The sequence below is a fragment of the Lissotriton helveticus genome, chromosome 7 (assembly GCF_964261635.1).
Source record: "Lissotriton helveticus chromosome 7, aLisHel1.1, whole genome shotgun sequence".
Lineage (NCBI taxonomy): Eukaryota > Metazoa > Chordata > Amphibia > Caudata > Salamandridae > Lissotriton > Lissotriton helveticus.
In genome coordinates, this window is record NC_136068.1 from 1,717,560,556 (window position 1) to 1,717,580,475 (window position 19,920).

General features: G+C 45.3%; 1 protein-coding gene across 1 annotated transcript in view; it reads left to right on the forward strand.

Moving 5' to 3' along the window:
• Positions 1 to 19,515, forward strand: part of RBM42 (RNA binding motif protein 42) — a 180,994-nt gene extending 161,479 nt beyond the window's left edge. The window contains exons 9-10 of the mRNA XM_078655417.1: positions 18,065 to 18,259; positions 18,431 to 19,515. Of these exons, the coding sequence (XP_078511543.1) occupies positions 18,065 to 18,259; positions 18,431 to 18,543 (308 nt within the window). The 3' untranslated portion in view covers positions 18,544 to 19,515. The remainder of the gene's footprint in view (positions 1 to 18,064; positions 18,260 to 18,430) is intronic.
• Positions 19,516 to 19,920: the final 405 nt, after the last annotated feature.

Here is a 19,920-nt window from a genome sequence, read left to right on the forward strand (position 1 = left end):
CGCATGGACATCCTTTCTTTATCTTTACTTCTACTAACTCCATCATTTCCCATCATGGCGAAAAACAATCTGAGGATGGAGTCGATGACCATGCGCAGTATTGTCCAAGGGAGGAGTCACCTATCTCGTGACTACAAAGACTTCTTCCAAGAAGACAACCTCCTGCAATCATCCGAGCCCAACACCAGGTGGCGATCTAATGCACAGTATACGACTCTGCAGCTCTACATGCCAAGAACAGATGCATCCTGGTAAGTAGCATATTCCTTTTATACCAACAAAATTGGTCTGAGTTAGTCTTTGAGTGTGAGACATAATTTGCTGATGGAGTTTGTACAATAAATGCTTAACACTACCCTCTGATATCGCCTTACTGCTCACCCACACTATCACAAATAGAGAGTTGGGTGGAATCTACTTTTACCTCTGCCTACCTTTGGGGTTCGAATGGACTCTGTGCACACTATACCTCAACTTGGTGTAGTATATACAGAGCCAGCTTCCTACACTACCTTTTCAAAGGGTACCCCAACCACTGGAAGTGGAATTAAGGAGGCCTCATGCCTTACAATTGGCTTGGCAGGAGACACATGACTGACAAAAGTCCTTCACCTGAGGGACATCCCTGGCCAGTAGAAGTGATAGATTCTATGTTTTTATCCTGACCAAGGTGCCCAGCTAGGGGGATCTCAAGGGCCAAATTGATGAGACGCTCTCTAAACCTTTTAGGTACTACCACTCTCCTGGCTGCACCAGGTTTAGGGGTCTCTGGCCTCTGTGTAGGAGACCCTATCCTCCCAGTGTAACCTGTGGTTGCCACTGATATCACCCTTTTCTGTGCAGTAGCTTGCTCCCTAGGGCACTCAGGATTGGGACAGGTTTCTTGTCCCTTGCGCAGATCCTTCCTAGAGGGTCCCCCTGGGTCCAGGAGCCCTGCTGTGTAAGGCCCAAGCTTCGCAGGCTCAGTTCCCTCTGAGGATAACACGTCCTATTTTTTAAACGAGGCGTTCTGACTTGGAATCTGTTAAGAAGCTGGTACCCCAGTCTTCTTGCCTTTTCTCTTGAAGGGCTGGTCTACTCTTTCAGGATCCAGTCCCTATTTTTCACTCTGCTCTGTTTTAACATAACCCTATTCTGGGAGCGCTAGCATCCTTGCATGGGTTCTCAGTTCGACGGCCAAAGGGGAAGTCTCCAGATTACTTCCAAGCAGACCGGTTTACAGGGATGATTGGGGGCACTACCACATCCTTTTCTCCAGCTCCCCCGTCAAATGCTACCATAACCATTGGATGGATCCTTGTGACATTGTCAGCAATGGTGACTGGATAGATTTTTCCAATCCAAAAAGTATTATGTTCGGGAGCGAAGTCCGGCTTGGAATGAAGGTGCCTACCATGGCTGAGAGGCAGTGTGCACTGGAGGCCTCAAGGGTGGTACAAGAACTGGAAGATAGTGCCTCCTTTTGGTGAGTAAAGGGAACTGAGTTACTCCATGCAACCTTCGGAGGGTTTTGAGCCAGCGGAGCTTCTTCCTTGGTGTCCAATTCAGCATCAACACTTTGTGGTCGATATCTGGGGTGTCCGGGTGCTCAATAGCACATTCCTCTCTCTCTCCGAACAGATCCTTGGTGCCCCGTTCTCTTCTGTGCTGCATTCATGCTGAGACGATGCAACATGTTCTTCGATTCTGAAGGGTCCTTTTGTTTCCAAAAACAAATCACGCCAAACTGGCGTTTCAACGGTGTTCGTGGGACAAATGCGAATTGCACACTTTGTGGAAGTCTAACCTCGAATACTTGGCATGGCAGTTTGGACAAAATCGAAATGGAGTTCTTTCATCATGTGGACAGTCTCCCCTACTGTGATGTTCTTCAAAAAGTTTGTTGACTGGTCTGAAATGCAAGGAAAAGCATGATTGTTTATCTTCTGCACCTGCTGGGTAACGGATCCGAGGGCCCGGCGAGAACAGCCTGTGGTGTCGAACCGGAGTTCACACAAACATCTCTGAACCCGACGGCGGAGAAAAACAATCTAATAATGGGGCCAATAACCATGCGCGTTATCACTAATAGGTGGACTCACCAGATCTCATAACTCAAAAAGACTCCTTTCAAAGAAAAACAGGTTGAGCACGTCCGAGCCCAACACTAGATGGTGAAAGTATACACAACATGTGAATCTACAGCACTACATGCCATGAACAGATGCCTACAGGGTATGTAACATTTTCCATCTTTCTGATGATGATAATCAGGATCTCACATAAACCATACCTTTTGGCTTTGCTACTGCTTGGTACACCGGTTAATACCACTTTAACAGCCAAATACAGCAATAATAAGCAAACAGGGAACCAGTAATCCTTTGCAAAAGGGCTTTCTATTCTACAGCAACACATGTTGGTATCTTTTTAGTAACTTTTAATCCATAGGAGTGAGTTGAAGATGAAGTGGATTTTGTGTATCTTGCATACTAAATCGCATTATTATTCCAGTGGCCCTGTTACATGGCAGGTCCTTATCTCACCTGCAGATATGCTTAATTCTGTGTTATGATGAGGACCATGTCTGTCAGTGGGATTGCTGTCTGGGGAGATGTTTGCATGAACATTTGTGTATAATTGGGAAATATGTGTATGGGTGTCTGTCTCAGGACATACCTCTTACCATATCTGGCATAGTTGCATGGATTGTGCATAAAGAGGAGACATTTAAAGAACGTTCCATATGAACATAAAGTTAACTAGTCATTGTAATTTTCTCCCACTTAAACGTGTTGCAATTAGAAACACTGAATTTTTTAATATAATAAATGTCAGTATTTTTCAGTTATTAATATGACAGTTTCTACTGGCCACTTAAAGCAAGATGCCTATTGTTTGTAAATGCAGCACTTTTAAATGGGAGAATATTAAATTGAAAGGTTAACTTAATGATTACGTTAACTCTTCATTTAAATTTTCTCCTATTTAAAAGCATTCACAAACCGCATCTTGCTCTCACTCTCCCATATTTAAATTAACCACATTTTTAAGTACCTCAAGTACCTTAAGGCCCCTTCTGGACAGCCGTCAGAAAAAAGCGAGATATGGGCAAACATTTAACTCTGACTAGCTGTAATATAAACAGCAGCGTATGGGAGGCCCATTTTTCTAAAATATACGCTACACCAATAGAGGAGACAATAAGTTCTGTCCCTGGTCGTCTGTGTTGTTGTTTACAGATTGGTCTCCATGAGTTAGAAGTAGCCATCAGACAGAGCCTTGGCAACAAGGCTCCTGGTCCCGACGGACTCCCTATAGATGTTATTAAGTTTAGTCCGAATTTATGGGCACCAATCCTTCTTAATGTTTTTAACAGCCTGACCTCCGTGCCTATGCCCATTACTTAGTCCACTAGGACGATAGTCCCAATCTTTAAAAAGGGTGACAGGTCAGAGCCGGCCAACTATCGACCGATTTCACTCTTGGATAACACCTTAAAGATTTTGGGGCGAGTCCTCTATAACAGGGTTTTAGAGTGGGCAGAAGATAGTGAATTATTGGACCCCTGTCAGATGGGATTTAGGAGCAAGGTGGGTACGGTGGAGCAATGTTTGAATCTGAAGTTGGTAATTGACAAGTATAACATTGCTCGATCATCCCCTATCTACCTTGCATTTATGGATCTCTCATCTGCCTTGGATCTGGTCAACAGATCCAAACTTTGGTCCACTCTTTTGGACTATGGATTGGATGAGGCTCTTGTTAACTTTTTAGCCTACCCCCATACTGACCTTAAGGCACAGGTTAGGATCGGGATGGGTGGGGAAGTTTCTGGATCTATTAAAGTAGGCAGGGGGGTCAGACAGGGGTGAGTTCCTGCACCCCTGCTTTTTATCATTTACATCAACGGTTTAGCTAAATCTTTAAAACAGGTGACTCCAGATGTGCCAATAATTCTGGGGCAACCTTTACCGGTTCTTTTATACGCAGAGGATGCGGTCCTTATGGGCCACACACCCAATGCCCTCCGCCAACTTGTTAAAACTTTTGTTCAATATATGGAGGCTCTAGACTTGCGTGTGAATTTTTAAAAATCTTTTATTATGACATGTGGCCCTGGGAAACAGAAGCTCAATACTATTTATGTAGGGACAAATAAATTAGAATCTGTGAATACATTCCCATACTTAGGGTTGGCTTTCGCTGCGAATGGCTCGTGGAGTGGGCATTTGGCCCACGCCACGGGCAAGTTCTCGAAAGCCACCAATTCCGTCTTGAGCTTGCCATGCCCAAAGAAAATAGGAGCCACTAGAGCTATTTTAAAAAAATTTAGGTTACAGTGCATACCGGTAGCTACATATGGGGCAGAGGTCTGGGGTCAAGTCCCAGTATTCAACGAGAAGAAAACAGATTCTGCAGAAAAATACTGGGTGCCCCAATCTCATCCTCTGAGTTTATCTGTCACAAAGAATTAAACCTCCCGTATGCATGTGATTTTATTAGGACAAGGCCAGCTCTATTCTGGCTAAGGATTTGGAGGAATAACTCAGCTGCCCTAACACAGGATATTATAAAAGACTGTCTTAAATGTGAAAAGGGCTTAGCCATCCCCTGGCTTGCGGTAGTTTTAAAGACACTGTGTGCCGTGGGTAGGGGAGATCTTTTTTCCGATCCATCTAAGATTGAGCCCAAAGACAATTATGAGGTCAAACTAGCACTTTATACACTTTATAATTCAGAAAGAATGGGAAGGGAATCACTTAAATCTACTGTTGTGACATACATAGGGAATGAATTGGGTAGGCAACCGCTTCCACCCTATCTTATTCTCCCCATGTCCAACTGGGAAAGATCACTGTTATTCTGCCTAAGGGCAGGCTCTGTGAAATTTTATTGGGCTTTCCTTTGAGCTACCATCGCACAGCACATTACAATCCTTGCCCGTGTGATGGGATAAGCACACAGAACGATTTGCACTTCCTATTTTTCTGCAAATTTTATCTAAAGTATATTAATTGGTTTTTAACTCCATATTTTAGAAAACGAAGACCCCCTCTCTTTAGCAGAGTCTTATTCAATGTTGCTTTCTTTGGACACGGATGAATTAACTTTTCGAACCAGTACTTTTTTGAGACTGATAACTCGTGTACGTAAAATGATAGAAAACCCCTGAAAAAATTAGATTAATGTAAGCTGTATAAATTTGAAGGATTATGATTATTGTAAATAGATTTGTATAGAGAATTGGACTGTTTTTACTGTATGTACTTTTATGAATTTTATGAAATTCGAATAAAATTGAATTCAAGTACCTCACTGTAGAGGTGAAGAACTTTACCTCTGCACCCCACCCTGGTCGCAAAGTGGAATCAGACCGAGTTAGTTGGCTGCTTTCTGCAGCCCGATGGAAGGATTCTGTTCAGTGATATACTGGTACCTTGTTACCGAATGGTTGGAGAAACTTGATTGTCCAGTATTGAATCTTTCATAGATTCACATCATTGTATCTTCCCTGTCGTCATGGTGGGAGTCTCACGTTAAATGAATAACAATAGCAGTAAAAGAAAAAACTGCATAGAAAACCCATAGGGAAGTAAGAGTTTGGTAACCTATCATTATTATGTGGTCCAAAACTCATCCAATCAGCTGCCAGCCCTGACATCACACTCCCCAGCAGAGCCGCCGTCGTGTGAGAAGGAGTCTCCCTGACCCTTGCTCAGTTTGTTCCTTGGTGAACTTTTGAACTTTCTAGCTACAGTCTTTTTATCTGGATTGGAGGTACTTTTTTCCAACTATTGCCACAAAACGGCTCAAGGCTCTAAAAAGAGGCTTGTGGGAAGGCCAGAATATATTCTGAAGACCCCCACAAAGATTGTTAATATTGTCTTCATCCAAAGCATGTGCCTAAGGAGTGCAAGCATTGTAGAACCTTCTCTGTCAAGACTTTGAAGGACAGAGAAGCTTGTTTGCTGTTGAGGCTTCAGAAAAAGAAGGCCACCTCAGAGACTGACTCAGAGGATGATTCCAAGGCACACGCCTCTAAAAAGCGGAAGACAGAAACTTCTGAGGAGAAAGGGGATGCAAAAAAGCAGAAGATAAGACAGTCATCGTCTCTGCCACATACACTCCTAAAAAGTCTTCAGAGACGAGAGCGGTGTCTTCAGCCCCGTCGACGAAGACTGGAGCATCTCTGGCGCTTGATTCTGTGAAGACGTCAACAAATTTTTCGATGACTAAATCGTCGACTACGACGATCACGAAGACGACAGCGTCGTCGACTGCCTCTACAAACACAACGCCGTCAAAAAAAGGTTTGTCGACGGGGAGATCGTCGAAGACACCGCCGCAGATGAGTGTGCAGATGACCCCGTAGACGACCATACTGATTTCTCTGTCGACGGAAGCACCGTCGACGATGACTTTCAAATCGCTGATGGCAAGATCGATGATGATGATGATGATTTCAATCAAGAGGTGTCCGCCGTCGAAAGGCTCGTCGAGGGACCAGAAAAACACAGCATTCATCTCATGGACAAAAATGTCACCGCATCCTCCCTCAAATCTGCTGGATATGCAGGAGTCGGAAGATGAAGGGTCATATGGAGTGACCTATAGTCCCTCACAACTTCAGATTAAAAGCCAGGATACAGACTAAGACGCATGCCAAGAAGTGCAGGAGGATTTTTCTTTTAAAGACCGTCCAGTGTCCGGCTCCAAAAGATAGTAGTCTGTCCAACAGTCTTATGAGTATGAGGAGGAAGAATATGCACATCTTAGTGTGAGGGAAGAGTCAATGTCTATGCCTATTTCTCTAGTGTTTGATTTGCGACACATGATCAATGAACACCACCGCTGTTTTCAGGATTGAAACGCCCCTGACATCCTGACCATTAAACCCCCCTCTGTCCAAACCTGGTCAGACCACAAATGTATTCCTTTTGACCTTGTACTAAAACATAATGTCCCAGTGAAAGTCATAAAAAGAACAGTGGGCAGTCATAAACCTGACTGGAAAAAATTACTTACCCGGCCAGATCTTTTGGAGAAAGTAAGAGAGAGTAAACCCACACTAACTGGGCACACCTCGACAGACAATCAGCGGTTTTGCGAGTGGATCACGACACTAAGTAAGCAGTCAGACCCTATGAACTTAAAAAACTCAGGTGGTATTAAAAATAAAAAGATTCATAAAGGGGGTGGTGATGGACAGAGTATCTGAATTAAGCAGAACAGTCCTACCCAGTCAAAAGATCAGGGCTTGATCCATCACCGTTTTTTAGCTCACTGCACCATCCCAGCTCAGAACCTGGCTACATGCAAATTAGTCTGACCCTGGCCCAGTGCATCATGGGAACAGGGCAGACCAAACTACCAAGCCAATTCTTTACTGGAAAGGAAACAAGCTTCCGGGGACCGGTTTCTGGCATTACAGCCGTCTTCGGCCCGGCTTGCTTGAATCCTGATGGTGCAGTGAGCAAGGGACTCACATCTGAGTATACCCTTCCACACTTGTGGTGGCCAAAGCGATTCATAAAGGGGGTGGTGATGGACAGAGTATCTGAATTAAGCAGAACACTCCTACCCAGTCAAAAGATCAGGGCTTGATCCATCACCGTTTTTTAGCTCACTGCACCATCCCAGCTCAGAACCTGGCTACATGCAAATTAGTCTGACCCTTGCCCAGTGCATCATGGGAACAGGGCAGACCAAACTACCAAGCCAATTCTTTACTGGAAAGGAAACAAGCTTCTGGGGATCGGTTTCTGGAATTACAGCCGTCTTCGGCCCGGCTTGCTTGAATCCTGATGGTGCAGTGAGCAAGGGACTCACATCTGAGTATACCCTTCCACACTTGTGGTGGCCAAAACGATTCATAAAGGGGGTGGTGATGGACAGAGTATCTGAATTAAGCAGAACACACCTACCCAGTCAAAAGATCAGGGCTTGATCCATCACCGTTTTTTTAGCTCACTGCACCATCCCAGCTCAGAACCTGGCTACATGCAAATTAGTCTGACCCTGGCCCAGTGCATCATGGGAACAGGGCAGACCAAACTACCAAGCCAATTCTTTACTGGAAAGGAAACAAGCTTCCGGGGACCGGTTTCTGGAATTACAGCCGTCTTCGGCCCGGCTTGCTTGAATCCTGATGGTGCAGTGAGCAAGGGACTCACATCTGAGTATACCCTTCCACACTTGTGGTGGCAAAAACGATTCATAAAGGGGGTGGTGATGGTCAGAGTATCTGAATTAAGCAGAACACTCCTACCCAATCAAAAGATCAGGGCTTGATCCATCACCGTTTTTTAGCTCACTGCACCATCCCAGCTCAGAACCTGGCTACATGCAAATTAGTCTGACCCTGGCCCAGTGCATCATGGGAACAGGGCAGACCAAACTACCAAGCCAATTCTTTACTGGAAAGGAAACAAGCTTCCGGGGACCGGTTTCCTTTCCAGTAAAGAATTGGCTTGGTAGTTTGAGGTCTGCCCTGTTCCCATGATGCACTGGGCCAGGGTCAGACTAATTTGCATGTAGCTGGGTTCTGAGCTGGGATGGTGCAGTGAGCTAAAAAACGGTGATGGATCAAGCCCTGATCTTTTGACATGGGTAGGAGTGTTCTGCTTAATTCAGATACTCTGTCCATCACCACCCCCTTGTATGAATCGTTTTGGCCACTACAGGTGTGGCAGGGTATGCTCAGACTAAGGTCCCTTGCTCACTGCACCATTAGGATTCAAGCAAGCCGGGCCGACGACGGCTGCAATGCCAGAAACCGGCCCCCCCCCCATTAGAACCCAATCACCACTGAAGACACCATCCGCCTAATGAACTCAATCCACTCTGGCTCGCCAACAGACCCTTGCCCCCACCACATCTTCAACAAAGCCGACGCCATCATCGCACCCCATCTCCGTGATGTCATCAACTGCTCGTTCAACTCTGCCACCTTCCCAGATAGCTGGAAACATGCCGTACTCAGCGCTCTACTAAAGAAACCCACAGCAGACCCCTCTGAACTTAAAAACTACAGACCCATATCCTTCCTCCCTTTCCCGGCCAAAGTCATTGAGAAAGCCGTCAACAGCCAGCTCGCTGCCTTCCTTGAATCCAACAACTCCCTCGACCCCTCTCAGTCCGGATTTCGGGCCAAACACAGCACCGAAACCGCCCTCATTGCAGCAACAGACGACATCCGAAATCTACTGGACAACGGAGAAACAGTGGCCCTCATTCTACTCGACCTCTCAGCTGCCTTCGACACAGTCTGCCACAGCACCCTCATACAACGCCTCAGCAACATCGGCATTCAAGGCAAAGCCTTGGACTGGATCACCTCGTTCCTAGCAGGGAGAACTCAGAGAGTCCGACTTCCCCCTTTCAACTCAGAGGCCACTGAAGTCATCTGTGGAGTCCCACAAGGATCCTCACTCAGTCCCACCCTCTAAAACGTCTACATGAGCCCACTCGCATCCATTGCGCGTCAACATAACCTTAACATCATCTCCTACGCTGACGACACCCAGCTGATCCTTTCCCTCACCAATGACTCCAACACCGCCAAAACTAATCTGCACGAAGGCATGAAAGAAGTAGCCGAATGGATGAAACACAGCCGCCTAAAACTCAACTCAGAAAAAACGGAGGTGCTCATCCTAGGATCTTCCCCATCTGCCTGGGACGACTCCTGGTGGCCTTCCGCCCTGGGCACAGCACCCACACCCACAGACCAGGCACGCAACCTTGGCTTCATCCTAGACTCCTCTCTCTCGATGTCCAGACAAGTCAACGCAGTCTCATCCTCGTGCTTCAACGTACTTCGCATTCTCAAAAAGATCTTCCGCTGGATCCCCCTCGAGACAAGAAAGACCGTCACCCACGCACTGGTCACAAGTCGACTGGATTATGGTAATACATTATACGCAGGAATCACAGAAAAATCACTGAAAAAACTCCAACGCATCCAAAACGCATCAGCGAGACTCATATTAGACGTCCCTCGCCAAGATCACATCACCGGACACCTAAAAGACCTCCACTGGCTTCCCGTCAACAAAAGAATTACGTTCCGTCTTCTCACCCACGCACACAAGGCCCTCCACAATCTAGGACTCGAATGTCTCAGCTCTCGACTGTCCTTTTACAAGCCCACCCGCCAACTAAGATCGTCCAATCAAGCCCTCGCCGCAGTCCCGCGCATCAGAAGATCCACCATGGGTGGAAGATCCTTCTCCTTCCTGGCTGCCAGGACCTGGAACTCACTCCCCACTCACCTCCGCCTTACTCAAGACCACATCTCCTTCAGGAAGGGACTTAAAACCTGGCTATTCGACAAATAATGAACCCCTTCCCCAAGCGCCTTGAGACCCTCTGGGTGAGTAGCGCGCTATACAAATGCCCGAACTTGAACTTGAACTCCCCGGAAGCTTGTTTCCTTTCCAGTAAAGAATTGGCTTGGTAGTTTGGTCTGCCCTGTTCCCATGATGCACTGGGCCAGGGTCAGACTAATTTGCATGTAGCCGGGTTCTGAGTTGGGATGGTGCAGTGAGCTAAAAAACGGTGATGGATCAAGCCCTGATCTTTTGACATGGGTAGGAGTGTTCTGCTTAATTCAGATACTCAGTCCATCACCACCCCCTTGTATGAATCATTAAAAATAAAAAGAGCGCCCCATGGTTCTCACTAGCCCTGAAAGTAGAGTTAGGTGAAGTTAGATCATTGGAACGTAGGTGGCGTAGGAATTACGGAACTGATGCCCGTAGTATTTATAAAGTAGCTCGTAAGCAGTACCACGCCTCAATTAAATCGGCGAAAAAAGCTTACTTCTTAGAGGCAATTGCCTCCTCTGAAAACGGACAGAAAGACATATTCAAGATTGTCAACAGTTTCACAAATCCTAGAGCACTTTTACAGGAAATTCCCCCTTCCCTGCCTCTCTGCAACTCCATTGCTAATTAAATTCGAAAAGAAAATAGAAAATTCTAGACATTGTTAAGGATTTTCCCCAACCGATATTGACCTCCTCCGATAAGGAAAGGGTGGAGCTAAGCAGGGAGAATAATTTTAACATGGCCGGCTTTAACGTATTTGCCCCCATTTCCTTAGAGGAGTTACATCAGGCCATTTTATCTAGCAAATCTGGATCTCCCTTTGACCCCTGTCCTCCTCTGTTCCTAAAAGCTTTGGTCAAAGAGGTAAATCCTATCATTAATGGCATCATCAACTCGTCACTTGTCACAGCTGAGATTCCCTGTGATTGGAAATTAGCAGCCGTTAAGCCCCTTCAGAAAAAATCTTTACCTGATCCGACCATTCTCTCTAACCTGCGCCCCATTTCATTGCTTCCATTGGTGTTTAAATTGACCGAATCTTTTGTTAACATACAACTCACGAAATTCCTAGAAGATAATAACATCTTGCACGCCAATCAAACTGGCTTTAGGTCTAAACACTCCACAGAATCCGCCCTCCTGTTTTCGGCAGAGACCCTGCGAACCGCTATGGATCAAGGTAAGAAGGCCGTCCTGATATTACTCGACCTGTCGGCGGCCTTCGATACGGTCTCACATACAATCTTGGTTGACCGCCTACTTAATTCAGGGATAGGAGGAGTAGTGCTGACTTCGTAAAAAAATTTCCTCAGCCAAAGACGTCAAGTCACGGTACTGGGAGAATTTAACTCTGAAGAAAAATCCATCAGCACAGGGGTCCCTCAGGGCTCTAGTCTGAGCCCTGTACTCTTCAATCTATATGTGGTCCCCCTGATTGAGCTTATCTCCTCTTACCAGATCAGCACAATATCATACGCTGATGATACGCAGCTTATCCTGGTACTGGACAGGGAGCTGCCTGAAGCTGAAGAAAATCTTAAAAACTGCCTCACTGCCACATTTGAGTGGATGAAGATCAGCCATCTCAAATGTAATTCGGGGAAAATGAAATCTTGCCTTTCGGTCCCCAAAATTAGTTTTCCCCCATAACAGTGGTGGCCTGAAGATGCTGAAGCCCCTCCCAATACCATCTCCTTTGCCCGTAATTTGGGCGTTAAGTTTGACGCATTGTCATTCAAGCAACAAGCAACTGGCGTGGCTAGCACCTGCTTCCATATCATCAGAACGCTTAGGAAATGTTTTGACCTTCTCCCATTGTCAGCAAGGAAAACGGTAGCGTTGGCGCTTATAACATCAAGACTGGACTACTGCAATAGCCTATATGCGGGAGCGAATAAATCTGTGCTCCACAGGCTGCAGATGGTCCAGCTTGCCACCGCTCGCCTGGTCCTTGGTTGGCCCAGAAAGTCTTCTGCCTCGGCTGCACTTAATGCCCTCCATTGGCTTCCAATACATAAGCGTATTCTATTTAAAATTCTAGTCATCACTTTTAGAGCTTTCCATCTACAAGGGCCCAGTATCTGTCAAAAGGCTTTAAACGCTACCTACCCGTTCGGAGTTTGAGGTCCTCTAACCAGAATCTATTAGTAATCCAAAAATTCAGGCTTGTTATCAAAGGTGGGAAATCTCTTGCTGTCTTGGGCTCCAGAGCATGGAACAAATTGCCACCCCAGCTTCGGCAAATCTCTACAGAATCCCACTTCAGGAAAGCCCTGAAGACCTGGGTTTTCTCTCTTACTGATGCTGCTTGTAAAGCTCTAGTGTAAAGGGTGTAGTCTTTTTCGAACTGCTCCAGCTAACCGACCTGTTCCATCTGGGTTGGTATTAAGCGCCAAGATGCTCCTTGGAGTGGTAGTAGCGCTATAGAAATTTATTTTACATTACATTACTGATAAGGATACCTCAGGCAGATCACAACTTGGAGCCCAAGCGTCGGTAGTTCAACCTCTGCCTGCGGTACAGAAAGTGAGCAGCCTCCAATAATTACAATTAGAGATGATTTCGCAGAGTGATGGAGAAGAACAGCCAGAAGAAGGGGAAATTCTTCAGGAAGATCCAGTTGGCGAGAATGGGATCAATATATCTTACCTACTACGCCTTCTCCGTCGCCATCCCCGGCAAACTCTCCACCGGAGGACATTGTAGGATTCTACATCACCATGGAAAGGGCCTCCAAGAGTTTCGATCTTCCTCTGCTTGGGAACGGATTGTTTTCTCCATGACTTCAAAGAATCGTCCAGGAAGTCTATTAGGACAATTCCAATGATCAGTCCTATCTGGGCCGAGGGTTTATAGATCATGAAAAATCCAGCCTCGGTTGGACCTCGGTGCCCAGAATAGAGAAGAAATATCGAGCCCCAGAGTCTTCTCCAGTGTGCCTAGTAGGGCATCCACGCCCGGAATCAGTAGTAATGCTGGCGGCGCAGAGACAGTCCAAAAACCCGGTTTCTGCTACTTCAGCTCATCCCGTCAAGGAAGGAAGAAGGATGGATGGCGCAAGGAAGCGCTTTGCAGTGATAGCAGCGGCTTCGATTAGAGCCTCAAATGCTCTGGTTCTTATCAGCCGATAAAATAGGCCAATGTGGTCGGACATTGCACCAATAATGTCTCATCTGCCAGATGACAAAAAGGAAGAAGCGACCACTAGTTTGCTGGTTCGGTCTAGGGCAGCCTCCAAATCCATTGATCTAGCCATGGACATATCGTTGGTGGCGTTTAGACAGATGGCCGGAGCAGTGGCGCTCCGAAGACCAGGCTGGCTAAAGGCAACAGCATTCAGACCGGAAGTCCGGGCAAAAATCGTGGATATGCCTTCTGACGGGGAGATTCTCTTCGGCAAGCATGTAGACGATGCTCTTCAAGGAATCAAATCAGACATGGACACAGCGAGAGCGCTAGGTTCTCTGCAACAAAATTGGTTCTAGTCCTTTCGGAGAAGAGGATTGAGAGGCCAGTACAATCAGAGATCTTCTTACCAGTCCAATAGGTACCAACCTTACAATTAGCAGGGGTACCGGCAGTTTTCAAACCAACAGTTTTGTTCTTCAAACACGTCCTTCCAGCAGCAGCCCAGAGGAAACTCCGCAGCGCGGAGATAATCACAGCACTCCAATCGGAGACAGTGAAACTGCCAAGGCGCCAACCACCTCGTCATACCTCAAACAAGACCATTACCTCTCTCTTTCTTTTTTATCGTCAATGGCTGTCAATAACAACGGACAGTTGGGTACTGGACGTGATACATCAAGGCCATACCTGAATTAATTCAGAAGCCCCTGAATCAACCACCTGTTCACAGGAAACAACATCTTTCAGCACTTAAGGCAGAAATGTGGTCTCTTATTGTGAGAGGGGCGATAGAGGAAGTTCCACCTCAACAGCGAGGGAAAGCATTTTACTCGCGTTTCTTCCTCAAAAGGAAAAAGCAGTCTTCCAAATGGATCCAAGTAATGAACCTGAGAGGCCTGAACAAATTCATAAAAAAATTATTGTTTCATATGCTGTCTCTTCAGGAAATCCTCCTGCTGCTACGCCAGGGAGATTACATGGCATCCCTAGATCTCTTAGATACCTATTTTCATATCCCAATTCACATCAAACACAGGCAGTATCTACTATTCGCGGTGCCCACTACCAGTTCAAAGTGTTACCCATCGGTCACAAATCCGTGCCAAAGGTTTTCACAAAATGCATGACGCCAGTAGCAGCACACTTGAGACAACAAGGCCATCAGATTTATCTGTATCTGGACGATTGGCTCATAAAAGGCGTTTCATACCAGGACTCTCTACACTCCCTATGCTGCATGGATCTCTTCCATTGCCTAGGCCTACGGATCAACATGGAGAAATCTTCTCTCATTCCATCGCAATACCTTCAATTCCTAGGAGCCAAGCTGCACACGAGGGAAGCAAAAGGGTATCCTTCAGAGGAACGCACTCAAAAGATCTTCAGTCTGGCGTCACAATTACAAACAAATAGATAAAAACACAAAGAACTGGACAGTGGATCAATCTTTTGCTAGGCACCAATCAACAGAAATATTTTACCAATATCTTGTCCCTTAACTCAATCCTGTGTGCGAAGTCTTTCGCAGCTCTCCCTGCCCAAGAGCGCCACCCTTACCACAGGGTCAAATGAATTCTTCAAAACGTTTAAAGTTGCACCACCTCAAAAAAGTATATATTCACTAAGCACAATTATACAAAAAATCAAAAATATTCTCCAATAGCCACAAAAGATTCCTCCAAGAATATTGATTCTGATATAATAATCCAGAGGTATCCACTATTCTATTCCGGATACATCGTATATTCCGCCTCAATTAGGGGTCCGTCTATCCAACATCCATAACTCTCAATTCAAGAGTGCCCGCCAGATCAGCAGCCTCAGAATCAATATTCTTGGAGGAATAATTTGTGGCTATTGGAGAAGATTTTTGAATATATGGATTAAATACATTTGAATATACAAACACAAAACAGAGGAGAGCTTATGAAATATCAGAATCGTTGCTTTTTTTGAGAAAATGTAATCAGTCAGCACGACCGTGCCTGCAACTTCGAACATTGTATGCCCTGAAGAAGTTCAGTTTCCTGAACGAAACGCGTTGGCTGTGATGCATCAAATAATAAAAAGAAGAATACAAAAAATCCAGAAAGAAAGAATTGTATTAATTGGATGAACTATATATAATTGTGCCTAGTGAATATATACTTTTTTGAGGTGGTGCAACTTTAAACTTTTGAAGATTACAAACAAATAGGTCCACTTCAGTGAGAATCTTCAAATCATTGTTGGGATGATCTCTTCCTGCATCCCCTTGGTTCCCAATTTCAGTTACACATGCGGCCTCTCCAAGAGCTTCTCGACATGCAATGGGTACAATCCCAAGGGTCCTTCGAAGGTCAAATCACCATCACTCCTCAAATACAGGCAGTACTGTCATGGTGGAGGATCAGGAAGCATTCATCAATAGGGCTACTCTCTGAACCTCAATGCCCATGTTATGTCATGACGACAGACGCATCTCTTCAAGGTTAGAGGGCACACCTACCAGACCTAGACATACAAGAACATTGGACCACTCAAGAAGCTCAGCTTCTTATCAACCTGCTGGAGCTTAAAGCAGTATTCTTGGGATTACAGGCATTCCTCCCCAGAATTCACGATTCGCCGGTACTAGTCAGGACGGACAGTACGACGACTGTGTTTTATCTGTTAAAACAATGGGGTACAAGGTCAAAGCCCTTATCGGCACAAGCTCAAGAGATTTGGAACTGGCTCCTGCTGCACAACATCTCTCTCCAGGTGCAGCACGTTCCAGGAGTTCACAACACACAGGCAGACATCCTAAGCAGATCAGCCAGTGTTTCCCAGGAGTGGAAATTAGCTCAACATGAACTACTAAAAGTGTTTCGCCTATGGCACACCCCGTCTCTGGATCTGTTTGCAAACCAGTACAAAAAGAAATTCAAACACTTCGCAAGCAGGTTTCCTCTAGCGGGCCCTTGGGGAAATGCTCTACATCTACGCTGGACAGGAATGTTTGCGTACGCATTCCCACCGTTCCCTCTGATACCGAGGGTGTTACGGAAAATGAGATCGGAACCGTGCCATTTAATTTTGATCGTCCCGGCGTGGCCGAGACAGTTCTGGTTCTCGGAGCTCCTCTAGTTGTCGGTGGCCCCCAGAGTACAGTTTCCTCTGATTCAAGACCTAATCTCTATGAACGATGGACAAGTTCTCCATCCACAATTGACATCGCTGAACTGGTCAGCCTGAAACCTCATGAGCACGAATTTCATTCTTTAAATATTTCTCAGGAATGCCGGGATATCCTCTCTCAATCTCTGGCAGTTTCAACAAATAAAACTTACACAGCAAAATGGAAGAGATTTTGTCAGTGGTGTTCCACTCAAGCTCTGCAACCTTTTCATGCTTATCCAGAGCAAATTCTTCCTTACCTTTTACATTTAACTAAAGCAGGACTCTCACATGAATTAGTCAAAGTCCATCTTGCAGCTTTTTCAAGATATCGCAGAACACCAAATTGTCCATCTCTTTGGTCTCCGAGAATAATAAAGGAATTTCTGAAAAGGCTCTTGAGTGTTTCCTCCACTTAAGCACCCGTCAGCCCCAAGGCTGCTTAACACGGTCCTGACGCAACTCATGAAGCCTCCGTTTGACCCAGTGCACACAGCTGAATTACAGTTCATCTCTTGGAAGGTGGCCTTGCTACTAGCTCTCACTTCAGCCAGGAGAGTGAGTGAGATCCAGGCTTTTTCTATCGCAGGACCATTTCTTCAGGTGAGTTCTAAATGAAAAAGCAAAAAATGAACTGAAATGGATTTCTAGGTGTTGCGTGTTATGTAAGGTATCTGAGACTATTGTGGAACTTAAAGAAGCAAAATGAATAATGTTTCCTTCCGACTGCTTGTGGGTTTTACCTTTTATTTAAATGATGTTGGTTGCAAAAGAATACACCAAGAGATGTAAAATGTTGTGTTACGCAAGTTTGGCTGGTAGAGAAACATAATTATTTCCATATGAAAGTACAATATCTTCTCTGCAGTAGTAACATTGTTGGTAAGGAGGCCGTCCACTGGTCAGCGACTGCTTAGCAGACAGGAGCGTTGGCTTAAAACTTGAGTAAGTGCTCTGAAGAAAACACTGAATTGTGAATTGACTGAGAAAACAATCTAGCGTAGCCTAAATGAGTTACCGTCCCAAGGCTGCTACTGTAAAGTGACCGAAGGAAAGAGCACAGGTTCAAGAAGCTAATCCTGGATTCCTTAAACCACCTTCTAGGTCAAGTCTAGATTTCGGCTTTTCTGAGACAGAATAAAGTCTGTACTTTGTACTCTCTTTTTGATGGAAAGACTGCTGGATATCAACGTGCCTCTTATCCTGCTTTTCTGAGACCTAAATTGCTAATTGGAGACTCTTTATTATTGCATATAGCCTCTAAAATGTATGTGAGAGTGTTCGTTTGCTAGCTCAATTGGGGTTTTGGGTTGCTTTGTGAACTTTGGGACTGTTCAGGTGCTGAAAGTTTACCATTTTGTTTGACATACTGGATTTGCATTTGAATTATGCTCTGAAAACACTCAAGTGGGCCATGTTGCCCTGAGCACATTCATATTTTCCTTGTTGCATCTGTTTGTCACAACAAACCTTTTTTTCTTCAGATGATTTTCGGATCTTCTGCGGTGACCTTGGTAACGAGGTGAACGACGATATTTTGGCTCGAGCTTTCAGCCGATATCCATCCTTCCTAAAGGCAAAAGTGATCCGAGACAAACGGACAGGAAAGACAAAGGGCTATGGTTTTGTCAGCTTCAAAGACCCCAATGACTACGTGCGAGCAATGAGGGAGATGAACGGTGAGTTTGGTGGCCAAAGAAATGCGTGTGCTAATGGGAGATGGGCAGGGCTGTTGCAGGCGCACTTAAGGGAAGAATGCAGGCTGAAGAAATGAGAGCATGGCAAAGGGTTGCTACGAAGGGCATTGTATATTCAGCAGCAATCCTAACAACCTTCCTGTCTCTTTGCAGGTAAATACGTTGGTTCCCGGCCCATCAAGCTGAGGAAAAGTATGTGGAAAGATCGCAATATTGATGTGGTGCGCAAGAAACAGAAGGAAAAGAAGAAACTAGGATTGAGATAGTGCTTGCAAGCCTATAGTTCCAAGATCCTGACCTGGTTTGGGCACGAGGGGGCAGGTCTCTGCCCATAAGGCCTCTAAGAACATCCCCATGACTCTATACATACATAGGTGTGCAAAGGAGGGAACCCCTGTGACAGTGCAGAACATTTATAAGAATCGTGCTTGCATTGGGAGATCATGTTTAGACGAGGATTTGAACAATAGGATGAACTATACATATGCAAAATTCCTTCAGTGCGTGTTTTCCTGAGTATTTTGTTTGCGCACAGTTTTTGTGTGGACAGGTGTGCAGTCTACTATAGATAAATGAATGTGTATGAATGCGTCTAAATGTGCTCTGGGGGTATCAGCACGTTAAAAGTGTGTGCGTGCGTGTCTGTGTGTGGGTGTGTGCCCTCTCCCCCCCCCCCTCCCCCCCCCCCCGAATATGTGCTCTTGCAGGTGCGTTTGCACAGGTTTACATTACATTAATTGTAATGTGTGAACTGTCCCATATTCAGGTTTGCTTTAATAAATTATACTTATTCAAATAGTGTGGCTGTATGGAGTTTGAATTCCCAGGATTCCGACATGGAGAATAGTTTTTGCACGTGCTCTTATTTGTTTCTGTGTCAGTCACCTTACAAGCGCTTGTTTGTGAGCGTTCATCCAATGTCTGTTCCTTCTACACTGAAGTACTGCGTCCCTTCCACCTCCCTTGAAAACATAGCCGAGTCTGAGCTGACACATCTGTGGACTGTTATCTGATGAGGCCGTTTTTGATTCATGGACTTGTAGGAAAATATTATCGTACACATTTCATAGGTGGACAGTCTCCGAATGATGAACCTATGGCTTAATTTTGGCTAACTAAGTTCACTGCATAGCTGCACAATTCATTCCGTCAAATAGCCATGCAACATCTGTCTCCAAGTGATGGATTGTGGGAACGGTTTTTTGCATTTTGTAAATAAATAGCAATGTGTTTTAAAATTATAGTGCTGTGTTTTGTTAACCGGTATTTGCAATTGCACCCCATACCCATGATGACTACTTCCGGCTGATGATGATCTCCTATAACTATTGTGCTTTGCAGAGATGTTGGTATAGTTGACTACTTTGTTGTCTTTTTGCCAAACATTCCTTTGTATTGCAGTAGAGCAAGGCGTTTTAGTTACTTGAAATTCTATCATGTATTTTTGGTGGACTACGAGACTTGGGAGCAAAGACTCTACTTTACTGGAAATTCCAAAATTCAGAACCCTCCAGTGGACCAGATTGTGGGATTCCATCATCCCAGCCTGTAGAGCAAATCTTTTTGCAGCATGAATCTTTTTCTGGATTTACATGCTGTACACTACTATGCCATCTAGTGCTTAGGTCCGGAATAGTCTTTAT